This window comes from Balaenoptera acutorostrata, chromosome 7 (genome assembly GCF_949987535.1).
Source record: "Balaenoptera acutorostrata chromosome 7, mBalAcu1.1, whole genome shotgun sequence".
Taxonomy (NCBI): domain Eukaryota; kingdom Metazoa; phylum Chordata; class Mammalia; order Artiodactyla; family Balaenopteridae; genus Balaenoptera; species Balaenoptera acutorostrata.
The window spans coordinates 49,969,685-49,988,201 of NC_080070.1; the positions used below are offsets into that span (position 1 = coordinate 49,969,685).

General features: G+C 35.3%; 1 protein-coding gene across 4 annotated transcripts in view; it reads right to left on the bottom strand.

The window, feature by feature from the left end:
• Positions 1-18,517, bottom strand: part of TAX1BP1 (Tax1 binding protein 1) — a 93,493-nt gene that overhangs the window by 13,807 nt on the left and 61,169 nt on the right. For all 4 annotated transcript variants that reach the window (XM_057549709.1, XM_057549708.1, XM_057549707.1 and 1 more), the window contains exons 12-14: positions 18,352-18,449; positions 15,080-15,205; positions 12,388-12,459 (exon numbers count right to left, since the gene is read on the bottom strand). In XM_057549709.1, the coding sequence (XP_057405692.1) occupies positions 12,388-12,459; positions 15,080-15,205; positions 18,352-18,449 (296 nt within the window). The remainder of the gene's footprint in view (positions 1-12,387; positions 12,460-15,079; positions 15,206-18,351; positions 18,450-18,517) is intronic.

Consider the following 18,517-nt stretch of genomic DNA (forward strand, 5'->3'; position numbering starts at 1 on the left):
ATGTCCCTTCCACATCTAACAAAATCAGAAAGCAGGATAAAGCCCAATATATTTTCAAATTTATTTGTGCCAATAAAGTACCCTTTTTATTGCTAATTGAGAGGAAATTACGAATCTCTTACAATTTAGCTATTAGTAAAAATCACAAGACAAAAAACAACTCAGACTGCTTCCCTAGTAAACTCTATTGAACATTAAAAAAAATACTAATCTTGTATAAACTCTTTCAAAAACTAGAGGAAAAAACACTGTCTCAGCTTACTTTACAAGACCAGTATTATCCTGATACCCAAACCAGTGACATCACAGGAAAACGGCAGACCTCAACTGCAGACCCTCACGAATACTGATGTAAAAATCCTTAATTAAGAGATCAAATTCAGTATTAGAAAAGAATACATTGGGACTTCCCTGGTGGAGCAGTGGTTAAGAATCTGCCTGCCAATGCAGGGGACATGAGTTCGATCCCTGGTCTGGGAAGATCCCACATGCGGCGAAGCAACTAAGCCCGTGCGCCACAACTACTGAGGCTGAGCTCTAGAGCCCGTGCTCCACAACAAGAGAGGCCACCACAATGAGAAGCCCTCGCACCACAACAAAGAGTAGCCCCCGCTCGCTGCAACTAGAGAAAGCCCACACGCAGCAACGAAAACCCAACACAGCCAAAAATAAATAAATTTATTTAAAAAAAAAATCATGACCAAGTGGGTTTTATCACAAGAATGCAAATTTAGTTTAACATCCAAAAATCAATGTAATTCATCACATGTTCATAGACTAAAGGAAAAAAGCATACAATCATTTCAACAACTGCAAGAAGAAACATTTTATAAAATTCAACAGGCATCCATGATTTAAAAAAAAAAAAAAGACATCTACAAAAACCTACAGTGAATCTTAATGGTGAAAAATTAAATGGTTCTACCTAAGATCAAATATTAAGGCAAAAATGTCTGTTCTAACCACTTCTATTCAACATTATACTGGAGTTTCTTTTTTTTTTTAATATTTATTTATTTATTTGGCTGCACCGGGTCTTAGTTGCAGCACTCGGGATCTTCAATGCGGTGTGCAGGATCTTTTAGTTGCTGCATGCAGGATTTAGTTTCCTGACCAGGGATCAAAGCCAGGCCCTGTGCATTGGGGAGCGCAGAGTCTGGACCATCAGGGAAGTCCCTATACTGGAGGTTCTAAACAGTGTTAAGATTAAGGCAAGATTAAGATTAAGGCAGACAGACTGGAAGGGAAGAAGTAAAACCATCTTTACTCACAGATGATATGATCATAGAAGTGGAAAATCCTAATGAATACACTAGAACTAGGAGAATGAGTTAATTTAGCAAGGCTGCAGTATATAAGGTCAATATATAAAACCAACTGTACTGCTATATATCAGCAACACACAACTGAAAAATGAAATTTTTTAAAATTCTATTTATAGTAACATTCATAGATTAAAAATTAAATACTGAGGAATAAATTTAGCAAAAGATGTGCAAGGCCTATGAACTAAAAGCCACAAACATTACTGAGAGAAATTAAAGAGAGCCTCAGCAAATGGAGAAATATACCACATTCATGGACTGGAAAACTTATTTTTATGCTATTAATTCCCCCCAAATTGATCTACAGATTCAATGTGATCCCAATCAAAATTCCAGCAGGCTTTTGTATAAACTGACAAACTGATTCTAAAATGTACATGGAAACACAAAGGTCCTGGACTAGCCCATTTTTAAAAAGCAGAACAAACTTCAAGACTTACACAATCTGATTTCCAGACTTATTATAAAGCTATAATAATCAACTGAGTACAGTTTTAGCCTAAGGATAAACAGATTGGGGGTAGGCAAACTTTTCCATAAAGGGCCTGATGGTAGATATTTTCAGCTTTGTAAGACACAGTCTCTGTCACAACTACTCAAATCTCTCTCTGCTATTGCAGCCATAGACAATACCTAAAAATGAATGGGCATGGCAATGCGCTTTAATAAATCCTTATTTACAAAAACAGGCCAGAAGCCAAATTTGGATGTAGGCCTTAGTATGCTGACCCCTAATATAAATCAATAAAACAGAAAAGAGATTCCAAAAATATACCCATACTCTTGTCAATTAATTTTCAACAAAGATGCAGAAGTAATACAATGGAGGAAAAATGTTCTTTTAAATATATGATGCTAAAAAACTGGATATCTGCATACAAATAAACAAATTTTGACTACATATCATTCCTTACACAAAAATTAATTTTAAGTAGATCATAAATCTAAACATAAGGCTGAAACTATAAAATATACCGGATTAAAAAATAGGAGAAAATCTCTGTAACCCTGGGTTAGGCAAAAATTTCAGATAGGACACATATAGCATGAACCATTAAGAAAAACATTGCTAAACTGGACTACTTCAGAATTAGAAGCTTTTGCTCTTCAAAAGACAGTATTTTTAAAAATGAAAAGGTGAACCACAAATTGGGAGAAAATATTTCCAAAATACATAACATAGCAATTGTATTTGGAATATATTTGTTTAAACTCTTAAATCCAAAAAAGATAACCCAATAAAAAATCAGGTAAAAGATCTGAACAGACACTTCACAGAAGAATATATATGAATGGCCTGTAGGCACATGAAAAGATGTTGAGCATCACCAGTCAGTCATCGGGGACTATCCGGAAAAAAACAAAAACACTAATCTTAAAAGATACATACACCCTAATGTTCATAGCAGCACTATTTAAAATAGCAAAGATATGCATGGAAGTAACCCAAGTGCCCATCAACAGACAACTGGATTAAGAAGATGGGTATGGGTGTGTGTGTGTATGTGTGTGTGTGTGCATGCGCGTGTGCACTTGATTCAATAAGTCAAAGACAAATACTGTATGTATCGTATCACTAATATGCGGAATCTAAGAAATAATATGAATGGCTGTATATACAAAAAAGAAACAGACTCACAAATATAGAAAACAAACTTGTGGTTACCAAAGGGGAGGGGGGAGGGGGGAGGGACAAATTAGGGGTATGAGATTACAGATAAAAACTACTATATATAAAATAGATAAGCAACAAGGATTTACTGTGTAGCATAGGGAATTATACCCATTATCTTGTAATAACCTATAATGGAATATAATCTGCATAAATACTAAATCACTATGCTGTACACCTGAAACTAACACAATATTGTAAATCAACTATACTTCAATTAAAAAAATTTTTTTTAAAGTTTAACATTAAAAAATAATAATTAAAGGGCTTCCCTGGTGGTGCAGTGGTTGAGAATCTGCCTGCCAATGCAGGGGACACGGGTTCGAGCCCTGGTCTGGGAATATCCCACATGCCACGGAGCAACGAAGCCCGTGCGCCACAACTACTGAGCCTGCGCGTCTGGAGCCTGTGCTCCGCAGCAAGAGAGGCCGCCATAGTGAGAGGCCTGTGCACCGCGATGAAGAGTGGCGCCCGCTTGCCGCAGTTAAAGAAAGCCCTCACATAGAGACGAAGACCCAACACAGCCAAAAATAAATAAATAAATAACCATGCCCTACGACTAAAAAAAAAATAATAATAATAATAATAATAATTAAAAAAACACTAGTCGTCAGAGAAATTAAAACTAAAACCACAATGAGGTAACCCTACACACTCACTAGAATGACTAGAATTAAAAACTGACAATACCAAGGGCCAGTGACTGGAATGCTCATACACTGCTGGTGGGAATGCAAAGTGTACAGCCTCTTTGGAAAACAATCTGGGTGTTTCTTAAAAACATACACTTACATACCATATAAGCCAGCAATTCCCTTCCTAGGTATCTACTCAAGAAAAATGAAAACACATGTCCACAAAAAAATTTGTAAGAGAATGTTCATAGCAGCATTACTCATAACAGCAAAACATGAGAAATAATTTGAATGCCCATCAGCTGGTAAAAGGATTAACGTCTATCAACTAGTGAATAAATTCTGTATGACCACATTTATGTGAAATGCTAGAAAAAGTAAAACTATAGAGTAACAGAAAGTAGAACAGTGGTTGTCTGGGGCTGGGGGTAGCTGGAGGAACAGACTACATATGAGCGTGAGGGAATTATGTGCAGCAATGAAACATTCTATAGTTTGAATGTAATGGTAGAGAACTATATGTATTTGACAAAATTCATCAAATTGCACTTAAAATGAGAGAATTTTATCATATGTAAATTGCACCAGGGACTTCCCTGGCAGTCCAGTGCTTAAGACTTCGCCTTCCAATGCCGGTGGGGTCCAGGTTCAATCTCCCTGGTCGGGGAGCTAAGATCCCACATGCCCCACAGCCAAAAAAACAAAACATAAAACAGAGCAATACTGTAACAAATTCGATAAATACTTTAAAAATGGTCCACATCCAAAAAACAAAAAAACAAAAAACTTTAAAAATAAAAATTAAAAATTAAAAAATTCAACCAAACATATTAACAAAGGATATAAGAATGAAAATTTTCATCTGTAAAGTAAAATTCAGCTGGTTTTGCTGATTGTCATCCCTTGGGAGTAGAGATGAGACTCTATGTTAACAAATTTTTACCTATAAAATGACCTTAAAATAGAGTAAGTGGCCTTCAAATGGAATAAGTCATTATCACTGAGAGCAAAACTGGTAAACATGAAAAATGCAAGTAAATTTAGGTTTGAAAAGAGAAATGGGAATTAAAAGTTCTTCCTAAGCACGTGAAAAGAGTACAGAAGGCATATGAAATATAACATATTGCAGGATTGGTAAGTGAATGATTTACTTAGAACACAGGATGCATGTTAAGAGTAGAAGAAATGCAGCTAAAAACAACAGGTTGAAGGGCAAATGTGCCAGATGCGTCATACAGTTTACTACAATGGGCCTAACAGTTCTTGAACAATAATAACACAGTGAAATGGTCCTTAGCAAGGTTAATCTAGCAAAACTATACTGGGCACAGCTGAAAGTAGAAACAAATAATCAGGGGCGCAGCATGACATGGTGGATTGGAGTCAGACCAGAATTTGCTCATCAGCTCCAGCACAAATAACCCTGAGGAACTTATCTTCTTCAGGCCTCAGAGGACTACTGAGAAATGAGGGGAGTGTTTAGAACACAGCAGGCCCTCAATGGATGTCCCCTCACCTCCAAGACTCAAAAACCCCTGACATACCACTATAGTAATTCAAGATGTTTAAGTGGAAATGTGAAGAGAGAAAAAGGGAGAGAGTAAATTTTTAAAATATTTCAAAGATGATTCAAGAAAAGCGAAAAAAGGGCATGCAAGCAGCAAAAGAGTTAAGAGATGATAAAATACTTCTACAAAAGTGTAAGCAAATCAATTTAAAGGAGTATGGTTAAGTTCTTCTGTAAGCAAACAATAAACTACTTAAATGGAGTCAAGGGTTTCATCAAAACATTTATGCATGCGCTGACAGAGCCAAGGAACTTCATCGAGAATTCCAACCTAATAAATAGTTTCCTCTAGGTTCATACTCCACTCCTCTACCATCAAAGATAAAATAAATCCTCTGCAAATAGTATAAGGGTAAGAAAAGGAGGAATAAGCAGCTTTGATTCCTCATGGGGGAAACTGAGGCAGGGTAAACAGAACACAGGAACATGGACAAAATAGTTATGATTAGGTTGTTTGGCAAATTAGAAGACTGAACTCTTGACTCAGAGAAGATTCTTAAATTTGTATTCACAATGCATGCTTCCCCCCGCACCCCACAAAAGGATCCATGTTTAGAATTCAGGAGATCCATGAACTCAGATGAAAAAAAAAAAAAAAATTTATATCTTTTCACTAACTTCTAACTGAAATTTAGCATTTTCTTCAATTATGGATGTAGGCAAAAAAAAACATAGCAACAGTTGCAGTACCTTTAATTTTGTCACCCACAAAAATCACAGATATATTCAAGATACCTTCCATTAATCATTTATAAATATATACAAATATTACTCTTCTATTCTTAAAAAGGAAGCACATCATCTGGAAATATGAAATGATGATTCAGAAAAATCGCTAGTCAGGTACCTGATGTTAAACAACATTTTGAAAGTTTTACTTTAAAAAATTTTTTATTTTAATTTTTTCTCTGGTAATAGTTAATAAAGTACTTCCCACCATCATTTTTATCATTATTTGCCATTGTGCTTTTGCTTTATTATTTTCTTTACTCTTCCCTTTTCATATTTCTAGTAAGGGGCTTATACAGAATATCTGAAATAGTATGAAAATGATAAATAATTCTAAATAGTGGATTTGGAATGACATGAAAAAATAAGATACTTTAAGGTATATTAAGTTTCTAAATAAATTTAAATTGGTAGGGTTTTTAATCCTAAATTACTTCATACTATTAAAAGTTATTTTTAAAATATATTTTTTTATAATACTAGGGAGTTAGTTACTTAAAAACACTATAATGAGTTTTTATCCACATATATGTTCAATACTTATTGAGTATCTAATATGCAGCAGGCACTGCTCTCCAGGCACTAGAGATTTAGGAATAACCAAAACACACAACAATTCCTGCCCACATGAAGTCTGTATCTAGAGCAGGGCAGATGGACAAGAAACAAAATAAGTAAAACACACATTCTGTTAGATGGTGATACATCCATTTTGTCATTTGCTCACTCAACTAATGCTTAATGATCACTTGGTTCATTCCAGGCACTGTCTGGATCTAGGTTTCGGTGCTGAACAAAAAGGACGTAATCCTAACTCTGCAGAGGATTGTGGCAGGAGTGAGGGTACTGAGAAACACTGGGGGAGAAGACAAACATGAAGCAAGCTGCTGAAATAGCAAACAGAAATTCTTATAAATACAGTCTTTAGAAGTAATATAAAACTATAGTGTCAGTAGCAGGGAAATCAAGAGTAACTCAAGAAGACAGGAAGTAGAAAGCAAACTGGCCTACTTCTATTGTATTCCTGCCGGGCAGGGTATTAAGTGACAACAAAACTGCTGATCCCACTACATTTCTTTTACCAAATATTTTTATAAGCAAATGCTATAAATTATGTTTGCCCCATTAACTTGTTTAGTCATTCAACAAATATTTAACTTCAAATATCAGGCACTGTACTAGAGGCTGCAAATACAGTGGTGAATAAAATAAACATGATCTCTGTTCTTCATGGAACTTATAATTAAGCAAAGGGAGTTGTTACAGAAATAAGCACAGAAATATTAACTACAAATTATGGTAAGTGCTATAAAATAAAACTACAGCTCCCAGGTTTAAGTTTAATAAAGGTACCTAATTTAGACTGAGAGGTCAAAGAAGTCCTCTCTGAAAAAGAGAGATTTAATCTGAGACTTAAAGAATAAGTCAAGAGTGGTAGGAATAGTTAAATATTCAGAGGAAAATAATAGGAATTATGGGATATACTTGAAAAAATACCACTGGGGGAAGAGAGAAGGGAATTACGGTTGAACAGACAAAATAAGATGGCACTGGGACTTCCCTGGCGGTCCAGGGATTAAGACTTTGCCTTCCAATGCATGGGGTGTGGGTTCGATCCCTGGTCAGGGAGCTAAATTCCCACATGCCTCATGGCCAAAAAAAAAAAAAAAACCAAAACATAAAAACAGAAGCAATACTGTAACAAATTCAAAAAAAAAAATACTTAAAAGAAAATTAAAATAAGATGCCACAAAGTAACATCTGTTGATTGCTCGATGAGAAGTACAACTGAGTTCGTTACATTATTCTCTTCTTACATATGTTTAAATTATTCTGGGACTACCCTGGAGGTCCAGTGGTTAAGACGCCGTGCTTCCACTGCAGGGGGCACAGGTCTGATCCCTGGTTGGGGAACTAAGATTTTGCATGCCGCGTGGCGCAGCCAAAAAAAATTCTTCTTTAAAAAAAAAAAAAGTTAACAAAGAATTGTAGGCAAGAATATTCCTAGCAAAGTACATGAACAAGGGCCCTGAAACAAGAAAGCAATTCATGAGTTGTAAGGCCCGAGTGACTACAACAGTTCTCAAAGTGTGGTCCCCAGACCAGTAGCGTCAGGAACTTGTCAAATGTGCAAATCTCAAGCCCCACCCCAGACCTACAAATCAGAAACTCTGGGAATGGAAGCCAGAAATCTGTATTTTAACAAATACATTGTAAAGCAACCATACTCCAATAAAAATTAATTTAAAAAAAAAATGTGGTACCCTAACAAACTATATTAAATGAAATTATATGAATGTAATGTGAAAAAGGGCAATTTTCAAGATAATCTAGTCTGTGGCATTCTATATATATGATTGTATGTTGACCTTTCCCTGCAAAGGCACAAGCTCTGCTAACTTTTGTTTAGCTTGTAATAAGTCATGACTGTACTCTTATCATTACTTATAATGTTGTATTTGGTCATATTTCCCCAAATACATGTTGTATATCGCCATTTAATCTTTAATATTACAAAAAGGCAAAATATTTAAATAAATTTGATAATTACCTAAAAAACAAACAAATAATACAGGTGGTTCTGATTCAAGGTCAAGATTGAGAACACTACTGAGAGAAATTCTACAATAGAGGAGAGTCAAACAAGAAACTGTGGCTTAAAATGGGACTAGAGAGAGAGGCCAGTCATATAAAATATTACATGCTACGTTGAATTTTGGCAGGAATTCCTTGGTGGTCCAGTGGTTAGGACTCCGCGCTTTCACTGTTGCTTTCACTGCCAAGGGCACAGGTTCAATCTCTGGTTGGGGCACGAAGATCCCACAAGCCACACGGTGCAGCCAAAAAAGAATTTTGGCATTTATCCTAAATGCACTAATGCATGGGAGGCCCGTTAAGGAGCTTCAAGCAAGAAAGGATCAGCTTTACATTTTTAAAGGTTACCCTGCCTGTGGTTTGAATAACCTTTTACTTCAGTCAAACATAGAGGAGGACGGACTTCCCTGGTGGTCCAGTGGTTAAGAATCCACCTTCCAATGCAGGGGACGTGGGTTCGATCCCCGGTCAGGGAACTAAGATCCCACATGCCACAGGGCAACTAAGCCCGCATGCCTCAACAAAAGATTCCGCATGCTGTGACGAAGATCCCACACGCCGCAACTAAGACCTGATGCAGCCAAATAAATATTAAAAAAAAAAAAACATAGAGGAGGAGAGTGACCTCATGGAAGATGGCAGAGAAGAAATTATGGCCCTCACCCAACTATCTGCATGGAACTGAATCCTGACAACAAGTAGTGAGCTCAGAAGTAGATCTATACCCGTGAGATGACTGAGCCCCATCTGACACACTGACTGCAGTCTTGCAAGATGTCTAAAGAGGACCCAGCTAAGCCACACCTGGATTCCTGACTCATAGAAACTGTGAGATAACAAATACTGTTTTAAGCCACTACATTTTCAGGTAATTTGCTGTGCAGCATAATTAATACAGTCACCATATTGTTTTCTGTTTGTGATTTCAGCCATTTGTAACACAACAAAATGTACAAATGGTTATAATCATTTAGCACTATCTTTCACTGTTATATATGAAACTTCAAAATAACTATATAAAACATTCTATATATATAATTTTACATATAAATTATATATAAATTTTATATATGAAATATATATTTTTTATAAATGTAAAATATATAAAAATAAAGTATCTTGATTGCTTCTCTCTAGCATTAGCTATTAACTCCAAGCACAAAATACACTTAGAGCCAGGTTTCTTACCAAAAATGGTTAAGGTACATCCATATTTCAAAAAGTTGTCTTAAGCATTTGGAATATATATTTTGTCAACTTCTTGTCAAATCTGATTAGGTCATCATTGTTTTAACTTTGAAATACACTTGAGGAAAACTCATACTGGAAATAAAAAATCATTTTCTTACTCTTCATTTGTGCTCCTATTGTTTTAATTAGCTTTAATTTAACTGTTTATTTGCAGGGATCTTTTTAACCCACTTGTCATTTTGTGTTACCATACACTGAAGGGGGCGAGGGAGACAGAACAAACACAAGTAACATTTGAATGCGATATACTGACAACCTGGGGTGGGGGGTGGGGGGGAAGGACTTGCAAACAATCTTGAATTCAATTCTATTCTTAATAGGTTTCCTTCTTTTAGTGATATGGCTCTAGCAGTTCTGAAGGTGTGGGATATTGGAATTAGCAAGTAGATTCAATGTATTGACACTATTGGGCACAGGATTCTCACTGTGGAAAAAGTGTACAAATAGGAATTAATGAAGGCAAGGGGAAATTCCCTGGTGGTCCAGTGGTTAGGGCTCCACGCTTCCACTGCTGGGGTTTGATCCCTGGTCAGGGAACTAAGATCCTGCAAGCCACGTGGCACGACCAAAAACAAACACACACACACCAACATCCTTATCCTGATAATCTCTTTCTGTAGTTAGATAAAATTACTGTAATAACGTCTATTAAAAAATGCCTCTTAAAAAAAAAAAAAAAAAGGAAAGGAAAGCAAGGAAGAACCAGTGCGGAATTGGACTAGAACTCATGATATCTAAAATACACACCTTTCCCAGCTCAGACACTGAAAGGATCTACAAGCAATGAGCACACCTAGGGCCTGTATTTTGGGTTCTAAATACCATTTCCCACTAATAAGCAACCAGAACTCCTTGGAGAAATAAGGACCAGAGCTTCTTCATTGTAAAAAAATGGCCAATTACAAAGATGAGGGAATAAAGGTATGAGAATACCTTGCAGTGCTAGAAAAAAAATTAAGTGCTCAAAAGACCAATATCCTTTTGATATTGAGGCAGATCAGGAACCAGCTTGAAGGTATTCCCACTGACCAAATCTCAGACTATGTGAACATCAAAAAAATTCTTAATCCATTGACTAAAAAGAGCTCATATTGATGACTACCAAGTAGGAAGATAAGATGATATGTATTAAGATTAGATTAGATAGACACACAGATGAACACAGACACCCAAATGTAAATTAAAAATACAGTTGGCCCTCCATATCCGCCAATGCAGAGCCAGCCAACGCAGAACCCAGGGACACTCAGGGCCGATGGTACTACACCATTTTATATAAGGGACTTTCGCATCCTCCCATTTTGGCATCCTTGGACGGGTCCTGGAACCAACCCTGAGGATACCAAGGGATGACTGTACATACATACATAAATACACACTGTGACATAAAAAACATTTTTGGTCTTGTCCCCAGTTCCTGGCACAGATCTCCTAAAACTTCTGGAATTTCCTGAATGATAGGAGGGTCTTTTGTCATTCATAACAAGCCGCTTTAGACCCTACCTGAATTTATGGCTAACAAGGTGACTCCTAGGTTTACAAAATTCCAATTTTTTCTTAAAAGCTTGAATTTTATCATTGGCAACAAATACTATCAACTGGTTTTCCTTAAAGTAACAGGCTCACTTCCCTTCTTTTCAAGAAAATATCTGCCAAATACCCCAGTCTGAATAACCAAATTTTGTCTATTAGTCATTCTTAAAAATAGAAATGATATGCCATATAAAAAGAGGCTAGTTCAGCTTAGAACTCAATCAAACAGTGCTTTACCTTTAAAGGTATTTAATGCCACTTTACTTCATTAGGCAAAAGTGTTTTCCGAGTACTTCCCATTTCATCACACAGAATATTAAAAACACCCCTCAGGGTCAAGCTTCAATAAAATTAATATTTTACTGTTTCGTCATCTTAAGTGAAACTGTTTTCTTTTTTTTTTTTTTAAACTGTGAACACATGGTTAGGATGAATACAGTAACTACTAGTGCAGTTTGGTGCCACTGCCTTGATTCAGTATTAATACACCAGCAGTTTTCCCACCACTGCTTTTATACCAACAGTGCAAATGTAACAGAGTAGGGAAAAAAGCAAATACTGTAATATTACGAAAACTGTTTTATCTTTGTAGACCTCTGAAAGGGGATGGGGACCCCCAAAGGACCACAGACCATACTGTGAGAAATGTTGCACTACAGCATATTTTATATTATAAATGTATGCTCTGAATGTTAGGTTACGCTACAAATCATTAAACAACTTCTAAAATGTTTCCTATTACAAAAGAAAACCAGATAAATACATTAGGTATAATTTTAAATTTGTTTACTGTTCTCTTAAATTTGAACACTGTAAAATTGTTTGTTAAATACAAACTATGTAACAAAAATCAAACTAACTTTCAACACTTGAGCATTTTTCTAACAAAATATTTTTAAATATTATTTAACTAAAAACATTTTCCACCTAAGTGTCTTAACACCTGTTTGTCTTTTATTTAGTCATTTAACTTTTTTAAAAAAATCACCCTCACATAACTGTAAAATGTGTGTCCCTTCATAAAGCTGTATTATCATTCAGTGTCACATGAAACTTTTTTTTAAGTACACTGTTCAATACCTTCTCCCTGGAGAGGTTTTCCAAATATGAAGTTAGACCATTTATCTCTTTGTCCTTCTCTGCCAATTGAAGCTGAAGAGAGAAAGAAATTATCATTATTTTTCATCATCTACTCTCTCCTTACCCTTCAACAGTTAGTTTATACCATTCTATCAAATAATTCCTATTACCATATCCATGTATTTTCCTTGTTCTTATTCTTTGACATCTCTGAATTACTTGTCATTATTGACTAACTTCCCTCACTCTTAAAGCTTCTCCCCTGGTTTATGTGAAACTGCACCAACACTGTCATCCTCTCATGCTCTTTTTTAAAAGTCTGCTTCTTCACCATTACAAACATAGGTATTCTCCAAGGTTTCTTCTTTGGCTTCTTCTCTCTACATTCTCTGTAAACTCCCTTTCTTCTATGCCTTCAACAATCATGCTCATATGAATAAATCACAAATATTAACTCATGTGCCACACTCTCTTTCCCAAGATCCAAATCTGCCTTTTTAATTGATGGGTAAACATGTTTTCACTGTTGTCCTTCTGCACTGTAAGGGTAAAATGTCCCAAACCTACTTTTCTACTTTTGTTAACTGATATTATTAATCTCAGAGCCCACTGTGATTGAAGCTAGGAAACTATATTAAACACTCCTTCTCCTCTTCCTCTACTCCTCAATATTTTCAGTCTCCAAGTCTTTCATTTATTCAACAACTATCCATTATTTGCCTATTACAGCATAAGCAGTATGTATACAAATAAAACTATTCTTCAATGGTTTTTCCCTAAGGCTTTCCTTGATAGATTCAATGGTAGGTGATTGGGGAAGGTATCCAAGGAGATGGCCTTTATCAATTCATTCTAAGAATATTTGTACCTAATTTTCTTACCTTCAAAAACCCTTCCCACCTGTAAATCCTCTCAGTGCTACCAAATTATTTTCATAAAGACCCACTCTGGTTGGGTCCCTTTTCTCCTAGAAAATTCTTAACAGCAAATAGCACCCACATTCCAGTTTAACTCCCCCCAAATCTGGTTTCAACCTATCTTTCACATCTATCTACTCCATCACAGATATTAAAAGTCCTATTACTCAAGACTGTCACAGCTCCCATATTATGCTCTCTACTTCTGACCTCCAAACCTGTAATGCTTTTCCATCTGTTTAGAAAGATGTTTCTTTTTTTCCCAGCTCTGTTTATCCTCCCCTCCTGTTTGGTCTTTTCACAGGTCTAGTTTCTCTGTAATATCTAACTCCTAAATATTCCATTGGAAACAGCCCTAAAGTACTTAGACTTACAGCTTATGTAGAACTTCATCACATTTTGCCTTGTCTCATGGTGTTTGTGTCTAAGCAGCACAAAATAAGGGGAAAGGCACTAAACAAAAAGCCAAGCACCGTTACCAGTTGTACAACCTTAAATATGTTGTTTAATCTCGATGTTAATTTTTATCATTAATGAAATAAAAATACTATTTAGCTTCCCATGGGTTTGAAAGATGATTACCTAGGTTGTGAATGTGAAAGAGTTTTGAATATCAAGATTACACTTCTAGCACTCCTTACTAGATTATAAACTCCTTAAGCATAGCATTGTGCCTTACTTATATGATCACCCACATAATAGCTAACATAGTGCTTTATATTTAATAGGCTTCAATAAATATGTACTAAATCATTTTTCCTAATCAATCTGCAAAAATAAACTTTCATATAAATTCAGTATTCATACTTTTTAATAATAACAGAAGTTCCCAGGCAATAAAAACAATATTCACAGTGATCCCAGGAACAACAACCTCATGAAATAAGTTTCAAAATTTCATTCTGACAGCAGATGAAAGTAAAAAAGGATCAAGCAGTTATATTACCTTAGCCTGTACCAACCCAAACAAAGTAATTCTTGGTGCCTTTAAGAATGTTATATTTTAAAATTAGATTATAGGTACAATTAGCTATGACAGAGCAAATTTAAATCATTTAGAACTTCCAGGCCTTTAGTCACACACACACAAAAATGCCAATTACACACACATGCACATACCTTAAAATACTTAAGATTACATTTTATTACTTAGAGGGAAAATGTCTTTCCACTTATTAATTAGCTAGATAGCCTACTAATTTTTTTCTCCAACATTTTTACAAATATCATTTACCATTCAGGCTTGTTTGTTGCCTAGTGTTAAACTGGCAAAAATAATCTTCATTAATTAAGACTGTATTGCTTACTCTGCAGTATCTCATTTAGGATCACAAGTAACACATTTTGGTGATAAATTTTAAAACCTTTACATAAATTTTTTAAATTACTGATCCTATCTTATTACACTCCCCAAAAAAAACACCAAGGCCCTAGAATAATTTTACAAACACATTCACAATTAAGTGAAAAAGGAATATTAAATGATCACTTTCATCTTAAAAACTAAGCATGATTTAAAGATATAATTTCAATAGCCATCTGAATCCGCAAAATGAAAGCCACAATGGCAATGCATATGGGTATCTATTTTCTCAGTTCATAGTTAATGAACTGTATTCAACATAACTAAATACATAGTACATTTTTATCTATACACGAAAATACTATCCCAATTACCCATGTTGAAACTTTACGTTAGATTGACCAAATTATAGATAGCACATTTTCAAAAGTATCAGGTACTATGCCTCAAGTTATACGAATAGTAAACTTACTTTGTAATTCTCTTCTACTTCAGCTAGTTCTAGTTTCACATTTTCAGCAATTTTCACTTGTTCTTTCCATTTCAGCTCCATTTTTGCAAGTTCATCAGCATATTTATTGCATTTTGTTTTCTCATCCTAAATGAAATTAGTATAATTACCAAAAGATTTTAAATCCATATACAGCTAATACCTATACAAACATACTTGTGCTGAATGTTTATTATAACACTGTTGTAAAGGTATAAAAATTGAAATAACCAAAATGTCTGTCAGTGGAAGATTGGACAAATCATTTTATATCCATACAATGGAACAGAATATATTTATTGAAAAAGAACAAAGTGATCTAAAAATTGACAAGGAAAAATGGCAAGATACATTAATTGAAAATATCAAGTTGCAAAAACAGAATATATAGTATAATCCCATTTCTGCTTTAAAAGTTGTTTAACACAATTTTATATGATGTCTATGTAGTATATGTAGAAAAAATAAACCAAATTTATTTATTTTTTTTGGCCACATCACACAGCTAGTGGGATCTTAGTTCCCTGACCAGGGAATGAACCCAGGCCCTCGGCAGTGAAAGCTCGAAGTCCTAACCACTGAACTACCAGGGAATTCCATAAACCAAAATATTAATAGCCCTTATATCTGGGGATCAGGATCATAATGGTACTTTTTACCACCTTTATTCTTTATTTCTGTAACATCATAAGATTTCACAATAAGCACACATTACTTTTGCAAAGGACATAATAAAAATCACATATTTATAATGCTGTTGTTTCCATATATTAATAATTAAAACTCTGGGATTTCCTGATCAAGACAATCTTTAGATGGATTTCTTATACATTGCTCTTCTCTACAACCCAGAATGTTAAAAGAATGGAGTTTTAAAGCATGACGAGGAACTTCCCCAGCGGTCCAGTGGTTAGGGCTCCGCGCTTCCACTGCAGGGGGCACAGGTTTGATCCCTGGTCAGGGAAGTAAGATCCCACAAGCCATGCAACAAGACCAATAAAAAAATTTTTTTTAATTAAAAAAAAGAAAGAAAAGAAAATATATATGCTATATGCTTTGAGCAATTCAATGGAGAAAAGTCCTTTCAACAAATAATGCTGGATCAATTAAATATCCTTACTATACACACCACACCTCACACCATACACAAAAATAAACTTAAAAATGGTTAACAGGCCTAAAAGAACCTAAGACTACAAAACTTCTGGAAAACAAGAGAAAATCATTACAAGTTGGAGTAGTAAATATTTTCTTAGAACATACAAAGAACACATAAACAATAAATTGATAATCTGTACTTCAGCAAAACTAAAACTTTTTCTAAAAACACCATTAAGGAAATAAAAAGGCAAGCCACAGACTGGGAGAAAATATTTACCCCACATATCTGACAAAGGACTTGTATCTGGAATAAAGAACACTTACAACTCAATAATAAGATGAACCAATTTTTAAAATGGCAGAAGATGAACTCACAATAAAAAGGAATAAACTATGAGAAGTCAGAAAGAGAAAAACAAATACCGTATGCTAACACATATACATGGAATCTAAAAAAAAAAAGTCATGAAGAACCTAGGGGCAAGACAGGAATAAAGACGCAGACCTACTAGAGAATGGACTTGAGGACATGGGGAGGGGGAAGGGTAAGCTGGGACGAAGTGAGAGAGTGGCATGGACATATATACACTACCAAATGTAAAACAGATAGCTAGTGGGAAGCAGCCGCATAGCACAGGGAGATCAGCTCGGTGCTTTGTGACCACCTAGAGGGGTGGGATATGGAGGGTGGGAGGGAGGGAGACGCAAGAGGGAAGAGATATGGGGATATACGTATAACTGATTCACTTTGTTATAAAGCAGAAACTAACACACCATTGTAAAGCAATTATACTCCAATAAAGATGTTAAAATTTTTTTTAATAAATAAAATTTATTAAAAAAAACAAACAAAAAAAGGAATAAACTACCAATAATAAGCAACAATATAAACAAATCTCAAAATAACTGTGCTGAAAGGGGACAGGAAAAGAAGAACATACCATATGATTCCATTTATAGAAATGGTGCAGTGGTTAAGAATCCACCTGCCAATGCAGGGGACACGGGTTCGAGCCCTGGGCCGGGAAGATCCCACATGCCGCGGAGCAACTAAGCCCGTGAGCCACAACTACTAAGCCTGTGCTCTAGGGTGCGCGCCTAGAGCCCATGCTCCGCAACCTACAACGAAGAGTAGCCCCTGCTCGCCACAACTAGAGAAAGCCTGCACACAGCAATGAAGACCCAATGCAGCCAAGATAAATAAATGAATAAATTTATCAAAAAAAAGAAAGAAAAAACACTGACACCAATAAAGATATTATATTTTTAAAAAAGACAGTAACATAAAATATTTTAAGTTAATTACTATAATAATATATGAATTTCCTTACATGGCTCTAAAAATTATCCCTCTCCTCTCCACATGAACAGAGAAACAAACACACAAAAAATATTTAATTGAACGAATGAAAAACATACACAAAACATCTTTTCCTCTCTTCCCCAAATCAGGTACAAATGAGAAGCATTTTCCCTTTGTCCTTTAACTACCCCAGGAGTGAATACTACTAGGAAGTTGCAAAACTTATATGTCTGAATAATAGTTTAATATAATCAAAATAATACCGTAAAGGCAACCACTCATTTGGGTACCATTCCTTTTTTTCCACTTTACATATATAGTCACTTTAGGATGTGGTGAAAGTCTTTGCTATTATTACAGTAAGTGTAAAAAAGAATACTTCTTTTTTATGCAGTTCAAACATTTTTCATGTATCCTTATCAGAAGAAGACAGACAATATCCAACCCCAACCTCAATTAATCACTTGCCCATTATCAAGAGAAGGACATCAGGGGAACAGAAAACAATAGTTTTAGGATCATGGTTTTTTGTTTTTTTTTTTTTTTGCCCATGCTGTGCAGCTTGTGGGATCTTAGTTCCCCGACCAGGGATCGAACCCTGGCCCACGGCAGTGAAAGTGCCGAATCCTAACAGTGGACCACCAGGGAATTCCCAAGGATCGTGATTTTACACACATGCCTACATGAACAGGTACACAGAACAACCCCCACTTATCATCTCAAAAGTGAAACTAAATATCAGTATATGGGTATAAAAAAGAAACCCTGGGATACCCATCAATCAAAACAATAAGGATAAGCTAAGCCACTACATTTGATAAATCTTTCTCTTACAAGAGAGCTAGCTTACCTGCAAGAGTTGTTTACATTTATTATACTTTTCTGCAGCAATTTCTTTGGTCATTTCAGAGACTTGTCCCTTAGTTAGATTGTCAAAATCTACCTCAGCTATAACAAGGCAGAAAATTAAAAGATTATTAAAAATTATTTTGATCCTTGTATTATCTTCCTGGTCA